The sequence below is a fragment of the Eutrigla gurnardus genome, assembly GCF_963514095.1.
Source record: "Eutrigla gurnardus genome assembly, chromosome: 11".
Taxonomy (NCBI): domain Eukaryota; kingdom Metazoa; phylum Chordata; class Actinopteri; order Perciformes; family Triglidae; genus Eutrigla; species Eutrigla gurnardus.
This window is the reverse complement of record NC_139925.1, coordinates 10,734,171-10,751,301: the sequence shown is the minus strand read 5'-3', so window position 1 is coordinate 10,751,301 and position 17,131 is coordinate 10,734,171. Positions and strand designations below refer to the sequence as shown.

At 44.0% G+C, this 17,131-nt stretch overlaps 2 protein-coding genes across 2 annotated transcripts; one reads left to right on the top strand and one right to left on the bottom strand.

Moving 5' to 3' along the window:
- Nucleotides 1–4: 4 nt before the first annotated feature.
- Nucleotides 5–801, top strand: cUnh10orf53 (chromosome Un C10orf53 homolog; the record flags this gene model as incomplete). Its single annotated transcript, XM_084020923.1, has 3 exons — nucleotides 5–152; nucleotides 239–358; nucleotides 444–801. The coding sequence occupies 3 exons, from the start codon at nucleotides 5–7 to the stop codon at nucleotides 506–508; spliced, it is 333 nt and encodes a 110-aa protein (XP_083877049.1). The 3' UTR covers nucleotides 509–801.
- A 350-nt stretch (nucleotides 802–1,151) lies between these two features.
- Nucleotides 1,152–15,635, bottom strand: ogdhl (oxoglutarate dehydrogenase L). The gene is made up of 23 exons (XM_084021788.1): nucleotides 15,509–15,635; nucleotides 14,852–15,069; nucleotides 14,503–14,673; nucleotides 13,522–13,624; nucleotides 11,690–11,805; nucleotides 11,438–11,592; nucleotides 11,021–11,167; nucleotides 10,849–10,939; nucleotides 10,578–10,757; nucleotides 10,330–10,458; nucleotides 9,725–9,904; nucleotides 9,496–9,648; nucleotides 8,753–8,855; nucleotides 8,538–8,666; nucleotides 7,832–7,982; nucleotides 4,788–4,915; nucleotides 4,531–4,709; nucleotides 4,322–4,393; nucleotides 3,681–3,806; nucleotides 2,932–3,004; nucleotides 2,683–2,846; nucleotides 2,438–2,592; nucleotides 1,152–2,332 (listed from the first exon to the last, which is right to left on the bottom strand). The coding sequence occupies exons 2-23, from the start codon at nucleotides 15,065–15,067 to the stop codon at nucleotides 2,209–2,211; spliced, it is 3,045 nt and encodes a 1,014-aa protein (XP_083877914.1). The 5' UTR covers nucleotides 15,068–15,069; nucleotides 15,509–15,635; the 3' UTR covers nucleotides 1,152–2,208.
- Nucleotides 15,636–17,131: the final 1,496 nt, after the last annotated feature.

Below are 17,131 nucleotides of genomic sequence, written 5' to 3'. Positions count from 1 at the left end.
GGAGATGATGGCGTGTAGCAACAACCGTTACCAAGGTGACGGGTCATCGCAACAAACAATGCCGAAAGACGCGCGGGTGACACTTCGCCATGGACCTTATGAATCCAACGGAGTTGTAGCGCACAGGAACTTCCGCCTTCAGGGTCTCATGGGTTTGTTTATGTTCTTATTAGGATAAACGCACCGTCTCTCCTTCTTGGCTAAGTAAAGTCAAACGTGTGTATGCTTGTGTGTGCAGCCGCTCTGAGTGCGCGCGGACACCAGTGCGTCCTGGAAGACACGCGCGACTGGAACATGGTGGAGCTCGTGGTCAACGGCGAGGTCGTGTTCAGCTGTAATATAAAGCAGCTGGAGTTCGGTGAGTTTGTCCAACTTTGGCCGGAAACGTTATTGTGATGTCACTGTTAACGTTTTAGCAGAAATGTTTTTTTTATTTTCCCCAGGTGGAGATGGAAACCTGGACCCTGTTTGCAAAGAAGCCGTTACTGCTGTTGATAATGCTTACTGAAGAACAAATATAGACATAAAACACCCATATTTGTGAATTCAGGTGTGCTGTTGGTGATGTTAACTGCAGGGCTGTGCATTATCACCATGGATACCCCAAAATCCACACATTCACTGTCAGTTGGTAGTACAGATTTGTAAGGCATCGTGGACTATAGCAGGATCAGCTAATGTTTTAGAGGGGAGCTGTGTCATCTGGTGCATATTCCAGGGTTATGTTATTTATTTTTAATTCCTAAATGTGTATTAACCACAAACTCACTGACAAACTGAAAACCTGATTAAATAAGACCAGCATAAGTTTACGGATTGATTTTTCTTGATAAATAATGAATATGACATTATGGAGTCCACTGTGTTTATTTAATGACAGGGAGAGTACGAGGTACATACTGTACATGATGTAGAGAAGACAAACGGGGAGTGTGTATTTCTACCCTGGTGGAACAGCAAAGCTGATGAATGACATTTTAAATTTATAAAAATAATGCATTATTTCTCACTTTTGCAATATACTTTATTGCAAATTATTTTAATAACGAGTGTAGATTTGTGCATTTCTCTCAAAACACATACTAATATTTAGATACATTTTCCCATAAAAACACACATTAACTTCTTTTAAAAATAATTAAATATGTAAAATTATAAATATATAGTAGTGCATGGATTATGGTTTAATCACCCAGTTGAAAGTGGAAAAGGTAGGCTACAGCGTCGCTTAAACAGGAAGCACAACATTTCTAAGCACAGTGGTAGCTAATATCAATTCTGTTATATACCTGGGGGTTTTAATGTGACAATCAAGCGTCTGCATTGCTCTGAAAGCATCCGAAGCTTCGCCGTGTTTATCCCTCATCCCTCAGCCTCCGAAGAGGAAGCCGAGCCTTATGTCCTGCGTAGAAAACATGGCTGCAAGTCGCTGTGCCAGCTGGCTCACGTCTCCTGGTGAAGTGAGGTGTGACAATAAATACACACTCCTTCACAACCAGCCACGGTAACCAGAGCAAATACAGGCAATAAACCTACTGATGCGTGACATTTTCAAAACAGTCTTCATACCTGTGATATGTATTTCATATGTGCGTCTACTATTCATCTACAAAAAAATCTATTCAAATATAAATCTCTACTACAAATATATACTAGTATCCAGCATGGCAGCTACGCAGGTTTCTACAATACTGACAATTATTTGGCTTATATTTAATGTTTGTGTAATATTTTCTTTCCTTTTGAAATAAAGGTGCTGTTGTAGCACCGTCTCGAGGCTGAACGTCTTTGTGCTTGGTTCTCTTTAGACAAGACTTTGTGGTGTATACATACTCTGTACTTATTCTATTGAAGCCCCTATAAAGGCCACGTGTTGAATGGTGTTTATTGAATAAATTACAGATCCAGACTACAAACTACCGGCCTGTAAAACGGCCTGATCCCATGGATGAGGTGTTATGTCTGGAGGTTTTCCTCATTTTGCCTTCTCTCGCCTGGTTGTGCTTCATGATGTTTCTCACATCATATTTCTTATGATTGGATGGATTTTTCACATAAGATTATCTTAAGATTATATTTACTAAAGACTCTGTGTCCCAGTCTGTCAGGAAGCTAAATAGGTTTTAAATTGTGCCAATTTGTCACATCAAGACCTCATAAATAGATCATGATAGAGCTGAATATGGACCTCCTGTTTCCGTTCCTCAGTTATAAGTCTTTCCCGTGGAAGGCGCTCAAGTTGAAAGCCGTGTCCATGAACCTCTTCAGTTCATTGAGGTGGGTGGACTTGTTCCCTGTCGCCGGAGCAGCTGCAGGGTCCCGTCCCACGTACCTGAAAGAAACACCGACGGTTTGTCACCTGACCCTCCAAACAAAAGTCTACCAATTCACCTCCGTCCTGAATGAATCAGGTGACATAGTGAAGAGACATCCTTACCAAACGGGCTTCTGGTTGGCCACCACTGTGAGGAAACGCGGCCGGACGTAATCGTAGTAGCCCATGTTCTTGTGCTCCTCCTGACACCAGACCAGCTCAGCGTTGGTATATTTCTCTGTCTCTGCTCTGACCAGATCGAATGGGAATGGAGAGATCTGTGGAAGAAGAAACGACAACATTGCATCACTCACATTTCAAAATCCAGTGCATGGCGTGCTCAGACGGAGGAGAGGGGCTTTAAACACCTGTTCAAGTCTGATTACGGCGATGTCCCCCTCCAATTTCTGCTGTTTCCTCATTCGGTCCAGTTCATAGTAGACCTTGCCAGAGCAGAACATCACCCTCTTCACCTGAGCTGGGTGTCGACTCGCCGGGCCCTCGTCTGGAATCAACCTCTTAAATCTGGTGCCTGCAGACATCGCATGTGATACGTTAAACCTATCCAGTCCAACATTCATGAAGTCACATTTTACAGAGACGGATTAAAACTCCACCTTCGGCGAGGTCATCAAAGCTGGACCTTGCTTCAGGGAGCCTCAAGAGAGACTTTGGAGTGAAAATGATCAGCTGTTGGGGGGAAAAAAATGAAAAACGGTTATTCCAACGACAAACAACAGATTGATTCTATCATCCGTAGCTTCATTGCATGCTTCGAGAAAACTCCAGAGGAAAAAGTTTTTTTTTAATCTCTTTTCACGCTAATTTGCTGCCACCATATAGCACGCAACATCAGGGTTGGGAAAACAAAACCTTCTTTGAACAATCGAGTAAATAAAACCCCTTGTGCTCAGTCAACCAAGTCCAGAGTTTTTCATAAAAAAACAAACAATATTATCCCCTATTGGCCCCCCTCGCTAATTTGCTCAGGAAGTCATTTTCTCATGCTTCGCAAACCATTGCATTTATGTGCGACAGGGGATCAGTTAAGACATTCACTGTGGCTGAAAACTGTGAAAGACTGAAAAAAGAGGTGTGCATATACAAAAAGGAAGAAATGCTTTACCCCCCAAAACTTTATACTCAAACTAGTTCCACTTTTCAAGTTTACACATTTGTACTGTATAGAAATGACGATGTTTTGCCAAAAGATGGACACAAAATAAACGAAATATGTTGTGAAAATATATTTTAAGAAATGTCTTCTAAACAACGTACAAATGAAAAATAAAAAGAAATGACACAACAAGCAACAAACTGGAGTTATTCACACAAAACACAAAGTGAGGAAGATGTTTCGTGTTACCGGTTTTCTGAACGGCAGCAGAATCTGCCGTCTGAGGACATGACAGTAGTTAGCAGGCGTGGAGCAGTTGACCACAATCCAGTTACAGTCGTACAGCTGCTGGACCTCAAAATCTCCAACAAACTCCTTTGTAAAAAATAAAAAAAACAAGTTACAAGTTATTGTAAAGGTTATTGAAAAGAGAAGAGCGTTGTTTTCTCTCATAATTGGGCATGAGTGCATCAGTGTGCTATATCTCTCTTTGTCACACACACACACACACACACACACTCACTCACAGAATGTTAATCCCTTAGTGTGTGCTCCCACTAATAGTTTGATCAATATCCCATTTGAAGATGAATCTGGTGAGCTTCTGCTGATACAGCCCGTTGTGGTTCCCTCCTTGAGTGTTCCCTCATACCAGCGCACCCTTGGGACCCGAGTTACTGCTGAATATCAACTCTTTGGAGGCCATAATGAAAAGACTTTTCAATCTTGGCAATCATCACTTAAGTCATCCCGTGAGTGGTCGTGACAGCAGCGTTGCCAATAAAACAGCAAAGTTGATTGATGTTGGCCGCAATGTGGTGGCTTAGCTTTTGCATCAGCTAATGATGTTCCTATTTCGGTCGTAATGTAAGTCGTGCATGCGAACGTACAGGGAAGTGATCGGGGTCGTCTTTGCTCATTTGCAGGAAGCGTTCGGGTCGAGCTGATGAATGTTCTGGACCCTGAGGACAGAAGTAAAAAGAGTAAGACCCACGATGACAAAGTGGAAGAGGAATCTAACTAAAACACGTGTTCCATAAATATACATCTGCAAATGGTAGAGAATGATTGTGTAGGTCGGTTCACTGTCCCTTCTCACCATTCCCTCCATCCCGTGTGGCAGCAGCAGGACAATACCATTGTGGCGCACCCACTTGGCCTGGCCCGGGCTGATGAACTGGTCAATGATGCACTGGGCCGTGTTGTTAAAGTCTCCAAACTGGGCCTCCCAGAGGACCAGAGCGTTGGGACTGGCCATGGCGAAGCCAAGCTCAAAACCTGTAGTCACAGTCGTGGTTACATACAGACTCATGTCTTGTGAACTACAGCGTGCTGATGGAACGGCTCCGGTCTTACCCAGCACTCCGTACTCCGATAGGGAGCTGTTGCAGACCGTGTAAGGACCCTGGTCGGCCCACAGGTGGTTCATGGGAACACAGATGCGTTTGTCCACCACTTGGTCGTGAAGAACATGATGACGATGACTGCAAAATGAAAGAGAGGCAGAGACAGAAAGGAGTGAGACAAGCATAAAAAACAACAAACTCACAACAAAGATGCTAAAATGCTAATGTTTAGGAGTTCACCATCTTAGTTTATTAATATCAAAGTCATTTGGCTTCAACCTTTGGGGACCATGACAATCCATCTCTTTCAGCCTGAATCAAAGGGGACTGACTGACCAACAGACTCTAAAACAACTCAGTCGTTGTGCCAAGTCAATATTGTATATGGTGCTTAAAAAGATTATGTTGTGCAAAAATCAAATAAATGTAATGGCATCATCGAAGAGAGCACATATATCTATTAAGGCATTAAGAGGGATATTAACTTAAACAACCACACAAATCAATTTAAGAGACTGTGTTTTTATTATTATTACTTTAATAGATGATTTTTAGCTCTTTTTTTTTTCTAACCAAAAATCAATACATTTTTATAAAATAAAAAGATGGAAAATATTTTTAATTACTTAATAGATTAATCAACTATTGATTATTCCTCAAAAAAAAATTGACCACTAGAATTGAAACAAAATACAAAGTGTAAGATGTATAAGAGCAGATAATGCTGCAAAAGATTTTTACTTCTCTTAAATATGATGGTGATGAAAACAACAGGGTAATAGGATTCCTTTCTCACACACACACACGCACACGCACACGCACACACACACACACACACACACACACACACACACACACACACACACACACACACACACACACACACACACACACACACACACACACACACACACACACACACGTTTCCGGCCCATGAAGGCACACCATGAAGAGCACCCTCCTCTCTCCTCATCTTCAGTCACTATGAAGCCCAACAAGAGCTGATGGGAGCAAAGAGCCGAGCGTTAACAAGCTCTAGCAGTCCACTCGCCCCAATGCAGGAATCAGCCTTCAAAACCAGCACAATCAGACAATCACTTAAACCCCTTTAGCATCACTTTAACCACATCGACACACACACACACACACACACACACACACACACACACACACACACACACACACACACACACACACACACACACACACACACACACACACACACACACACACACACACACACACACACACACACACACACACACACACACAGTGTGAGAGGTTATGTAACAGCCAGGCAGAAGAACTGCAGGAAATAACCAGGATCTATTGATTATTATCTTGAATGTGATATATTACCACCCAGGAGACTAGATGATCATGATTTGAGTCTATGAATAATACCATCCATAATTATGGACTAATGAAGGAATATAGTACACTGCATAATTGTTTTGTTTGATCCTCGCTCCACATTCGCACGCACGCTTTCTCTCCAGGAAATCCTCAGATGAACGAACAAAAGTGGAGAGCATCCAACATCAACTGACGTAACACACGTCATTTTCTGTTGCATTTTCTCAAACCGCTCGCACAAAATCCAAGGCGAGCCCAAAAAACCCCACGAGAATGAGGTCTTTCTCCGTGTCATAAACTGTACGGCTACCTCTCTCTTCTTTACTCACACACACACACACACGCACACACACACACACACACACACTCTTCCTCTGCCTGGGGGCCCCATTAGTCAAGGAAAGGGGTGCGCGGCGCAGCACATGCAACCCGCCCAAACACGACGGCTGAATCCATTAGTGCACGCCGTTACGTACATCACAGAAACGCAAACAGGCCCACTCGACTGTAACATGCCAATATGTTCAGCTGCTAAGAACGTTGAAGGGAAACAGAGTAGTGGGGGATGAAAAAAAAGAGTAGGTGGGGTAAAAGGCAGCGAGGGGTGTTAAAGGGAAGTATAGCTGAGGTGCAATGAGAAAAAAACACAAATAAGACAATGTGGACTCACAGAAGAGGACTGAAATAAACAACAGGTGATACACAGATGACGGGTGGATGTAGTGTTTGACTGCTGACGCTTTTTTCTTTTTCCAGTCAGGCAAATTACTCCGCTGAAGGGGACAGCGGACGGGGAGAAGTAGATGTCAGTGGTAAATGCGAGGCAAAAGAAAAAGGCCTCCGTAGCCTCCGGTTAGTTAGTGTGATGTATGTCGCTGCGAGCCGGGGGTGGTGGTGTCAGGAAAGATGGGCTGGTGGAGAAATGATAGGGGACAGACGAGACAGGCATGGGGAAAAGGGGGAGCTGGTTTTGTTCATGTGTCACTCGTCCCTCCATACCATGACAACACCATGTGGGCTTCACAGTTCCCAGGAGACTGTGCTGACGTCTTCTGTCCCCCCCCTCCCCCAATCCAAATGACTTAATTCACTATCTTTAGGTAACTACTCCTTATCCATATATATGTATCCATATGTATTTATTTTAGAGCAATATCAATTAAACCACAGTACAGCTGTTCAAAATATCCTGTAACGATATACCGTAAATCCCAATATGACAAATGTCTACAAAATAACATAAAATAAAACGTCAAAAATGTTGTAAATTAAATGTAATATAACTGTTTCAATGACTCCTTTTGTCATTTTCAATTTTGACCAAAGGAATCAGAAAATAACAATATTTAAATTAAAAAAAACTCAAACTTTTTCTTAATTTAAATATTGTTATTTTCTTGCCATTTTTTCCTTCATGAGTAGACAGTGGGACACTGTTGAAATGGGAAAGAGAGCGCGGGTTTTATGACAAAAGATACAACAAAGGTTGTAATCAAAGCCAGCACGCTGTAACCATGATGATGAATCCCACATCATCGTAAGGACAGAAGCTGAGGAGTGACTGGAAAAACCCAGAACGTGAGTTTATTCATTGAGACTCCCCAAGGACTCGCAAGCTATTAAAAAAAGAGGGCAGTTAAAAAAAAATCAATGCTCTTAGTGATGAAAGCATTAATACACAATGTCGTGTCGACTCACCTAAAGGTGCCGCGCTCTACATCCTGCCCGCTGAGTCGGACGTGGATGCCGTCTTTGAGAAGGGAACCGAAGGCCATGTACTCGCCGAGAGCCCAGTCCATCTGACGATTCTTCACCAGGTCAGCTCGACCGCGCAGGATACGAGACACACCTGGAGAACACACACACACACACACACACACACACACACACACACACACACACACACACACACACACACACACACACACACACACACACACACACACACACACACACACACACACACACACACACACACACACACACACACACACACACACACACACATTAAACAAAGCTATATCTTAGGAGAGCACTGAGTGTAAAATGCAATGAACTGCATTGTAAATAAATATTAAAACCCTGGTGGCGGTCTTAATTGTTGTCGTGTGTGCCAAATCAGCTGAGCAGGCCAAACACCTGCTGTTAGGAAAGGCTGTCTTTACAGGTGAACCACTTTAATTGGCTTAATGTCGTCCCTGAAGACACAAAATGAAGTTATTCTGCCACTGAGGGTTATAGGTTTTGGGGATCTCTGTCATTCAACAGCATTTATCCCATATCCTGTGGTAATGTGGCCTCTTCTGTCATATAGATTTCTAGCAGTGAATATCATTAGGACTCCTATCATCAGTAGTGTTGGCGTGTCTGCTCTATTTCTCCAGCACAAAGCTACTAAACCCACCAGGGTGGATCTTAAAGTCTTCCAGAGGAACCGAGCTGGCTGTCTGGCCAATGTGCTGCAGGACCTCCTCGCTCAGTCCTGTAGGCACACAGCTCATGCTCCTGGGTTCTCCTTCTGCTGTGAAGAAATCTATAGAGAGAGGAAACTGCTTCACTCCAGCGAGAACAGAAAATATCATCAGAATGTTTTAACTGGATTGCAGAGGGACGATCTACCTGGCCAGGGGGAGTCGAGCCAGTGTCGAATGTGTAAAATCTTCTCATCCTTGGACCTGGTGTATGCCTCCTCACATATCTTGTCGTATTTGTCGACTTCCTCCTGCAACCACGTTTGGTTATGTGTAATAAAAAAACACTGCATATTAAACTGCTGTTGATGATTTGTTTACTTAATGTACACGACTACAGTGGAAGTAAAGTGTGCTTAGCTGAGACAGACGGAAATAGAAAAAGAGAGAGAGAGAGAAATATTAGAGGAGGAAAAGGAGTCTCCGCCAGCAGTAATGGTTCTCCCTCGCTATATATTACAGATGAGGCTTTTGCAAGAGTCCAAATAGCAGGCCACTCCACGGAAAACAATGTCCATCAAAAAGCCAGGAAGCACTTCCTCGACACGGGGTATAAAACAAACGTTCAGGATGGATGCTGCGATTAAAGTTTTCTGTTTTAGATGAAGAACCTGAGCAATTCCATTGAATGGTGCCAGAACCTGAAGAATACTTCAACTTCACGGAGCAATATAAACTCTATGTGAGGGATTGTGTGGCTAGGTGATTGAACTGAGGCAGTAAATTGAAACTCAAACACTGCAGTGCTGGCGCAACGTATTTACTCGAAGGCTAAGGTAATATCTAAGTGTGATTTAATGCACACAGTCCAGCGGAGGGACACGCAGCAAACAGTAGCAGCTACCAATTTACAGTATATTTAACAAGTGCAAACCGCATCGGATTGCAAACCTCAAATTCCTGCAGCGTCACCACTCCCTCTGCAATGAGCCTGTCCGAGTACTTTTTCAGCACGTGCTCCTGCCGACGGATCCGTTTGTACATCAGCGGCTGGGTGAACATGGGCTCGTCCATCTCATTATGGCCGAAGCGCCTGTAACAAACCTGTAAATAAACACGCAAGCAATGTCTGAGTTTGTACCTTTAGTCGTGTTTCCTGTTAATCTCGGCCGTGACTAACCAGGTCAATGACGACGTCCTTGTTGAAGGTGGTCCTCCACTCTGCGGCCACCCGGCACACATACATGACAGCCTCGGGGTCATCAGCATTCACGTGGAAGATGGGTGCATTGACAACCCGGGCCACGTCGGTGGGGTAGGGGGAGGAGCGGGCCACACGAGGGTCTGTGGTGAAGCCAATCTGAGAAGCATCACAGACACGTCAAATTTGACATCATTTAGAGCATAAAAATGCATGCAAAACGATCCAAATGATGCTCAGTACAAGGAAATGTGCTCTATTGTTAATGCAGAAAACATGTCATGTATAAAACAAAACGTTTAACAGCTATTTTTTCGTTTTTACTGAAGGGTTTTCTTGGAACAATTCATTTAAATAACAGAATTTTATAAAACAATAACACAATATTAAAAAAATATTTTGTGTTATACCATTGTCTCTATTATTTGTCACCTCTTTGCTTAACAAAACATCAAATAACATTTGTTAAGCAATAGTATTTATATAACATTGAATAATAACATAAACAATAATAAATATATAACATTAAATAATTTACAAGTAAATTACAAAATATATGCATATTACACCAAAGTCTCCAGTACCTGGTTGTTGACCACCACATGGATTGTACCATGTGTGGTGTAGGAGGGGAGCTCGCTCAGGTGGAAAGTCTCATAAACAACTCCTTGTCCAGCAAAAGCTGCTTCACCGTGCAGCAAGATGGACATCACCTCGAAAAATCAACATAAAACACAGGATGGAGTCACACAATGTATCTCAAATTGCAATTTACATTTTAAAGCACCAAACACAACATCCGCCTCCGTTTACCTGCTACAATAAGTAATACCTTCTTTCCCTGAGTGTCTCCTCTGTAGAACTGCTCAGCTTTGGCCTTTCCCTGAACCACTGGATCCACCGCCTCCAGGTGGGAGGGGTTCGCCATGAGGGACAGCGTGATGTTCTTGTCCGTCTCACGGTTTATTCTCTCATGGTACATCCCAAGGTGGTATTTGACATCACCCGACCCCTGCAGATGTGGAGAAACATTAAGAAACGAAGCATCCGAATGCTTTTCTCTCATACTTTCCCACGCTGTCACACGTCTGCAGAGCCCTCACCTCATCAGCCGCCTCTAATTTGGGGTCGAACTGGCAGAAGATCTGATCCAGGTCCTTACGGATCACGTTGGCCAACACATTCAGTCGGCCGCTACATCAAATGTGGGAGGAAAAGAATCAGCTGCATGCGTAGACTGAGCTAAGATGGGAGGAAATGTGCAAAACACAGTACCGATGAGGCATCCCCATGATCACGCTGTCGATGCCAGCAGCGCTCGACTTGTCAATCATGGTTTTAAGAGCGGGGATGAGCACTTCACAGCCCTCCAGACCAAACCGTTTCTCTGAAGACCACTTTCTGGCCAGGAAGTCCTCAAACCTAGACCAAAAGATAAACGTGTGTGTTAGTAGGAACCCTGCAACAGCATAGAAGAATACAATAAGAGGAATATGCACACAAACGATAGATCTCTAACGTCTTCTGACATCATTTATTCAAGTTTAAATGAGCTGACATGAAGAACAGGGTGTTTATCTTCCCAGGTGTATGCGTGTGGAAGAGTTTTGTTTATGTTACGTGAGGTTCCGATGTGAGCTGTAACTAAAAGTGAGTTATGGTGCCATCGCCACAGTGAAAGTGAGTGCTGACCGTGTGGATCTGATCAGGCGGGCCAACAAAGTCCTCTTCTCTGCATTAGTGAACTGCATGATTCCCGGAGTCTCAAATTTCTGACGGATCCACTGACACTGGTCCACGTTGTTAATGAACATGAACTCGACTCCTATGTGACCACAATAGGAGGTCTGAGAAGGAAGAGACACAAAAAAATGTAAATAGCACGGTCCGGGTTGATGGCTTTTGCCCCGAACATCACACACATGTATGGGTCAAATAAAATACCTCCAGTCTGCGTATGATTTCTTTGAGAGGGAGGGTGGTGTCGCCTCCTCCGATGAAGGTGGTGGGGGGCAGCTGAAAGCTCCTCTCCAAGTCAGACTCATCAAGGCCATAGAAACCTGTGATGATACCATGTAAAAAACAGGCGTGTTTAAGAGTTTCAAGACAGGATTATCACATAACACCAAAAATTATAGCAGTTATTTTGAATTTATTCATATTTATCAATCTTACTGAAAGAGTTACCTCACCACTTTTTGGCTTGGACTTTTAATACTTTTTTTTAAACCAGGAAAGTAATGTTCCATGCAAATGTGGTGCAGTGAATTCACTTCTTGATCCAAGTAGGCGGGCTGCACGGTGGTGTAGTGGTTAGCACTCTCGCCTCACAGCAAGAGGGTCCCGGGTTCGATCCCCGGGTCGGCCCGGGTTCCTTCTGTGTGGAGTTTGCATGTTCTCCCCGTGTAAGCGTGGGTTCTCTCCGGGTTCTCCGGCTTCCTCCCACAGTCCAAAGACATGCAGGATGGGGATAGGTAAATTGGTGACTCTAAATTGCCCGTAGGTGTGAATGTGAGCGTGAATGGTTGTTTGTCTCTACATGTCGGCCCTGCGATAGACTGGCGTCCTGTCCAGGGTGTACCCTGCCTTCGCCCAATGACAGCTGGGATCGGCTCCAGCCCCCCCGCGACCCTGAATACTGGATAAGCGGTAGAAAATGGATGGATGGATGGATGGATCCAAGTAGGCAAATAAAAACAATTATCCAGGTTGCATGTGTACACTGTACAATAGCAGGACCTGTGGAGATACAGCATCAGTATCTCTAGCCCCACATAAGCCGACAAAGCCCACCTGAGGGACCTGGTCAAGCTCAAGATCACAGGACAACATAAGAGGAGACAGGTGAAAATCATATTAGGAAAACAGCAAAGACAAAGGGGGCCGAGAATAGACTCTTGGACTATCAGCTGACCAAATAAGGGGCCGTGGAGGCTGTCATTAACTTTCATTAGGGAGCTATAGCCCTTGTGACTATACATAATGCAGCGCTATGTCCTGACACACTGATCACTGATAACAGCAGCCAACAGAAGCAATGTCTCTCTATCTCTCTCTCCCCCTCTCTCTCCTCTTTACTTCTATTACTGTAGACTTCGATTGCTTTCTGTGGCCGTCCCGCATCCACCAATCCTCAGTCCGCTAAATGAAATGGAGAATGACAAGAGCTTGGCCTGAGATTAATGACAGCATTAGGCTGACCAGCCCGTATACGTACTTGGCGGGGAACGTGATGCGGTCTTTTATACTGAAATACCACTTACACTCTTGGGCGTGATGAGTTATGCAACCCTGGGTGTGTATCGTGTAGAGATGCACATGTTTGTAAAGTACAAAACCTCAAAGGGATAAAAAATAAATAAATAAATAATATTGAAATAAAATAAAAATACTAATTCATTTTCCTTAAATTTTCATTATAAGGCAAATTAAGCTTTTGAAGTAAAACCACCAATGAGAATAATAAGCTTATGACTGAAATCCATAAACACGCAAGTATCCTAAGGAAATTAAAAGGAAGGACTTCCATAGTAGGAATTTAATAAGCATATTTACTGCCTGTGGGTTAACTCCATGAGCCTTCAGTTAGGAAAGGGGAATCTATACTACTTCTGTACGAAGTAATTACTATAGATCTGCATTGAGATAAATGACACAGTCTGTTTTACATGTTTTACATACATAATGGACTCAAAAATCTTCCTTTATTCACAAATTAGATTTTTGGTAGGTGTTTGTTTGTGTGTGACATGTGCAGTATGACTGCAGGTGTTCACCTAATTTATCGATGCTGGTGATCAGGTCGGAGGGAACAAAGGAGTCCAGGTCAGCCTCCAGGATTCCCAGAGGGTCTAACTGGGCAACATGGTGACCACGAATCTGCGCCGAGAGACAGACAATGATGTGAAGGGGGGGAGGGAGAAGGAGCTGAGTGTGAACAGCTGAAGAATAAACAAACACCCAGTTATAAGTCAATCTTTCTGAGAAAATAGCCCCATGGGAGAGCCTTTTATGTCTATGTACATGTGCACACACACACACACGCACACACACACACACACACACACACACACACACACACACACACACACACACACACACACACACACACACACACACACACACACACACACACACACACACACACACACACACACACACACACACACTCCCAACAGGCTTGCGACAAGCCGGGAATAAAAGCGACGCCTTTGCCAAAAGACAGAATTTAATAAATCCCTCAGATAGTTCCTTCAATTAATGAGGTCGAGGGGAAATGTTACCACCTGTTTGGTTTAAGCAGTCTCTTTGATATTTCCAGTTTTCCAAAAAGGGGCGAGAATAAGTAGGTTAGAGAGTTAATCTTGCAATTTGCATAACCTCGTGCAGCGAGATACAAATTGTATATTCCTTTTAATACAAGGCAACACAGTATAAACAGCTTCCGTTGCCAGATGTATCTGTTTTGGCAAGTCATGAGGATCTTGTTTGATGCATTTTTACACACACACACACACACACACACACACACACACACACACACACACACACACACACACACACACACACACACACACACACGAGATGATGTCTTAATTCTGAACACAGTGACGCTGCATTAAGATTTAAACGGATGCCTGTGAGATATGTGATCAGACTTTTAACTTGTAAAAAACACAAATCCATATTTTAGAAGCTGATAGCTGTGTGTGTGTGTGTGTGTGTGTGTGTGTCACAGCTGGGCTGGGTGAGTGTACCTGGTAGGCTCTAATGAGAGTGTGAACAGCCAGGTGGTCCTCCACCACTTTCTGAGCCATGTCTGGCGTGTGGGACAGCACTCGGCCCTGGAGCAGAGCGGAGGGCCGGCTCTCACCCGCCTCACCAGACGGACTGGAGGCCTGGATGTTACGGAAGAACGCGTCCCAAGACTAGAACACAGAGGAGGACAGATCCAGCAGAGGACACTAAACCCATCGCAAACATGGACCAGAAGTTTACCTGCTGCTTACTGGTTGCCGGGTCATTGCAGCAGTAACCTTTGTAGATCAAGTGCACATCAAGTCTTCACTAGTTTGGGAAGAAATGACACATGTTGCACAGTTTTACCTCATGGACGTTTCTATGATCCTCCAGCCAGGCGAAGTACATTTCCTCCACATAGCTGGAGCTACCGGCCACCGCTGAGAGACCAGGCGTGGCCCCGGAGGAGCAGCCCCTCCTGGGATCGACCCAGCGCCTGGCCGGGCCACACCCACGCAGCCACTGACGCCCTCCAACACACCCACCCCTCAGCACACCCGCTAACGCCCGGAACTGACTCATGGCTGGAGGAAGACAAAGTGAAAGAAAAAAGTTGTGGGGGAGTCAGTGAGAGTCTAGAATTACCTTTCAAATGCAGAAATCTCGGTGCTTTGATTGAACATCGTTTATGAAAAAGGCAGAAAATGCATGTGTATGATTGGGTTTGGACGTGGACATTTCTGAACGTCACACATGGAACTATATTCGCTTATACTGATTGTAGGTTGTGCGCAGAGGAAGAGCGCGTCTATCGCACTTAAAGGGGGTTATAATTGCGCACACTCCCCGTGGATGAAATGACCTTTAAAAACGCGTATTTTCGATGATTTCACGCTGATCAAAGCAGCACACGTAGTTAATAACAAACCTCTGCACACGGCCACGTAACGGTGCGTTCGTTTTCTGCACAAAAAACAGCCCGAGTACGACGGTGTCCTGCCGCTGGATCTACAACTTCCTCACCTTTTCCTGCGCGATGCTTTACAGGCTCCTTCGGGCTGCAGCACCGACGTCAATGCCAAATCACTGCCTGTTTCATTCTGGGTCTGTTTGCCCCCCCCCCCCTAGACCACTAATCCCTCAACGTCAACACAAATCCTCGTAATCTCCCCTCGTCCCTCTGCGTAATATCGCGCGGTATCACGAGAAAACGGGACAGTGGTTTAAAATGTCACCTGCGTTTTTTATTTCTCGTACGTGTCATTTACCTTACCGACGCGACTCTCATTGGCATCGCCGGAGGGTGAAAGTAGGACAGGTATCAGTGAAGGTGACGGATCCCAGCGCATGCACGCGCGGCTGGACACGCCCCCTCCGCCTGTCAGCTGGTGCTCCACACAGCGATGCTGCCGCTGCACCCAAAGGTGACGGCGGTGCCGAGGTAACGGACAAACATAGCAGCTCAGTGGACACAGAGAAGGGGAAACAATCATTAAACTTAATTTTATCTTCAATTATTATTCCTCAAGTAATATAAAACGTTTTGTTTAAGGTAATTTAATTTTTTTTTTTAATCTGAATAATTTAATCTGTAAACCCCATACTTCTCATCCATACAGGTCATTTTTTCCATCACATTTTTCTTTCCCCTCGCGGTTAATTATATAAAGGCAATTAAACTTTTATAAAGGCTGAACACGAGTCATTTGAGCAAGTGGTTTCAGATTGATGGCTTCTACCTTGAGTGGGTTAAACAATAAGATAATTGGCCCTCCCTCCCTCCAGCCTCTTTCCTTCCTCCCACCCCAACCTCTCTCTCCTCCTCCTCCTCCTCATCTAGATTTTCATCATTCATACTTGCTGGCACAGAAGGAACAGTATTATCAATCATGACAAACACGCCGCTGCAAAAGGGGGAAAATGGTGTAGGCATGAGAGAGGATCCACCAGACAGAACAGTGTGGGTCTAGATATCAGAGCATCACATAAATCAGAGCAGCTGTGCTTTATCGCCAAAATGTCTAATTTAACCATTACAATATGTATTTGCATGATCCTTAGCATACTATATACAGCCAAATAAGAGCAAACAATATATATTCAGGATGCTTCAACTCTAAAATAACAATAATAATCAGTGCTGCCAGACAGGGAGTTTCCTCCCTTTTCATTATTTGCATTTGTGTTTGCTGCTGGTCTTTAGCTGACCTGGGGAACGTAAGTAGGGTCAGGCAATTATGAACTGAAATGCCATTTTCTTGCAGTGACTTTGGCGCCTGACAAAGATGGAGCGAAGACCAGTTGCTTTCTGGCATTTTATTAATAGTGTTCATCGATGAAAAGACCTGTGCCGCTGGGTAACACCGCGGGCTCTGTGTTAAATTACATCCTGTTTTAGAATAATTACATCACCAGACAGGCCAAAACCAGACCAACGGGAAATTAAACAAGTGACAATCTCTCTTACCTCCTATTTCTGTTGATGTACATTGTTGCCGGAATGTGAATAACAGTCAAAATGTGTCATCATTGTTTGTTGACTGTGGACATTCATTTTTTTTTTTTTTTTTGGAGGGGGTTTCCTGGAATATTCAGTCAATAAATTCAGGATGCAACCTAAATAAAGTTCACGTCCAGGTGATCCAG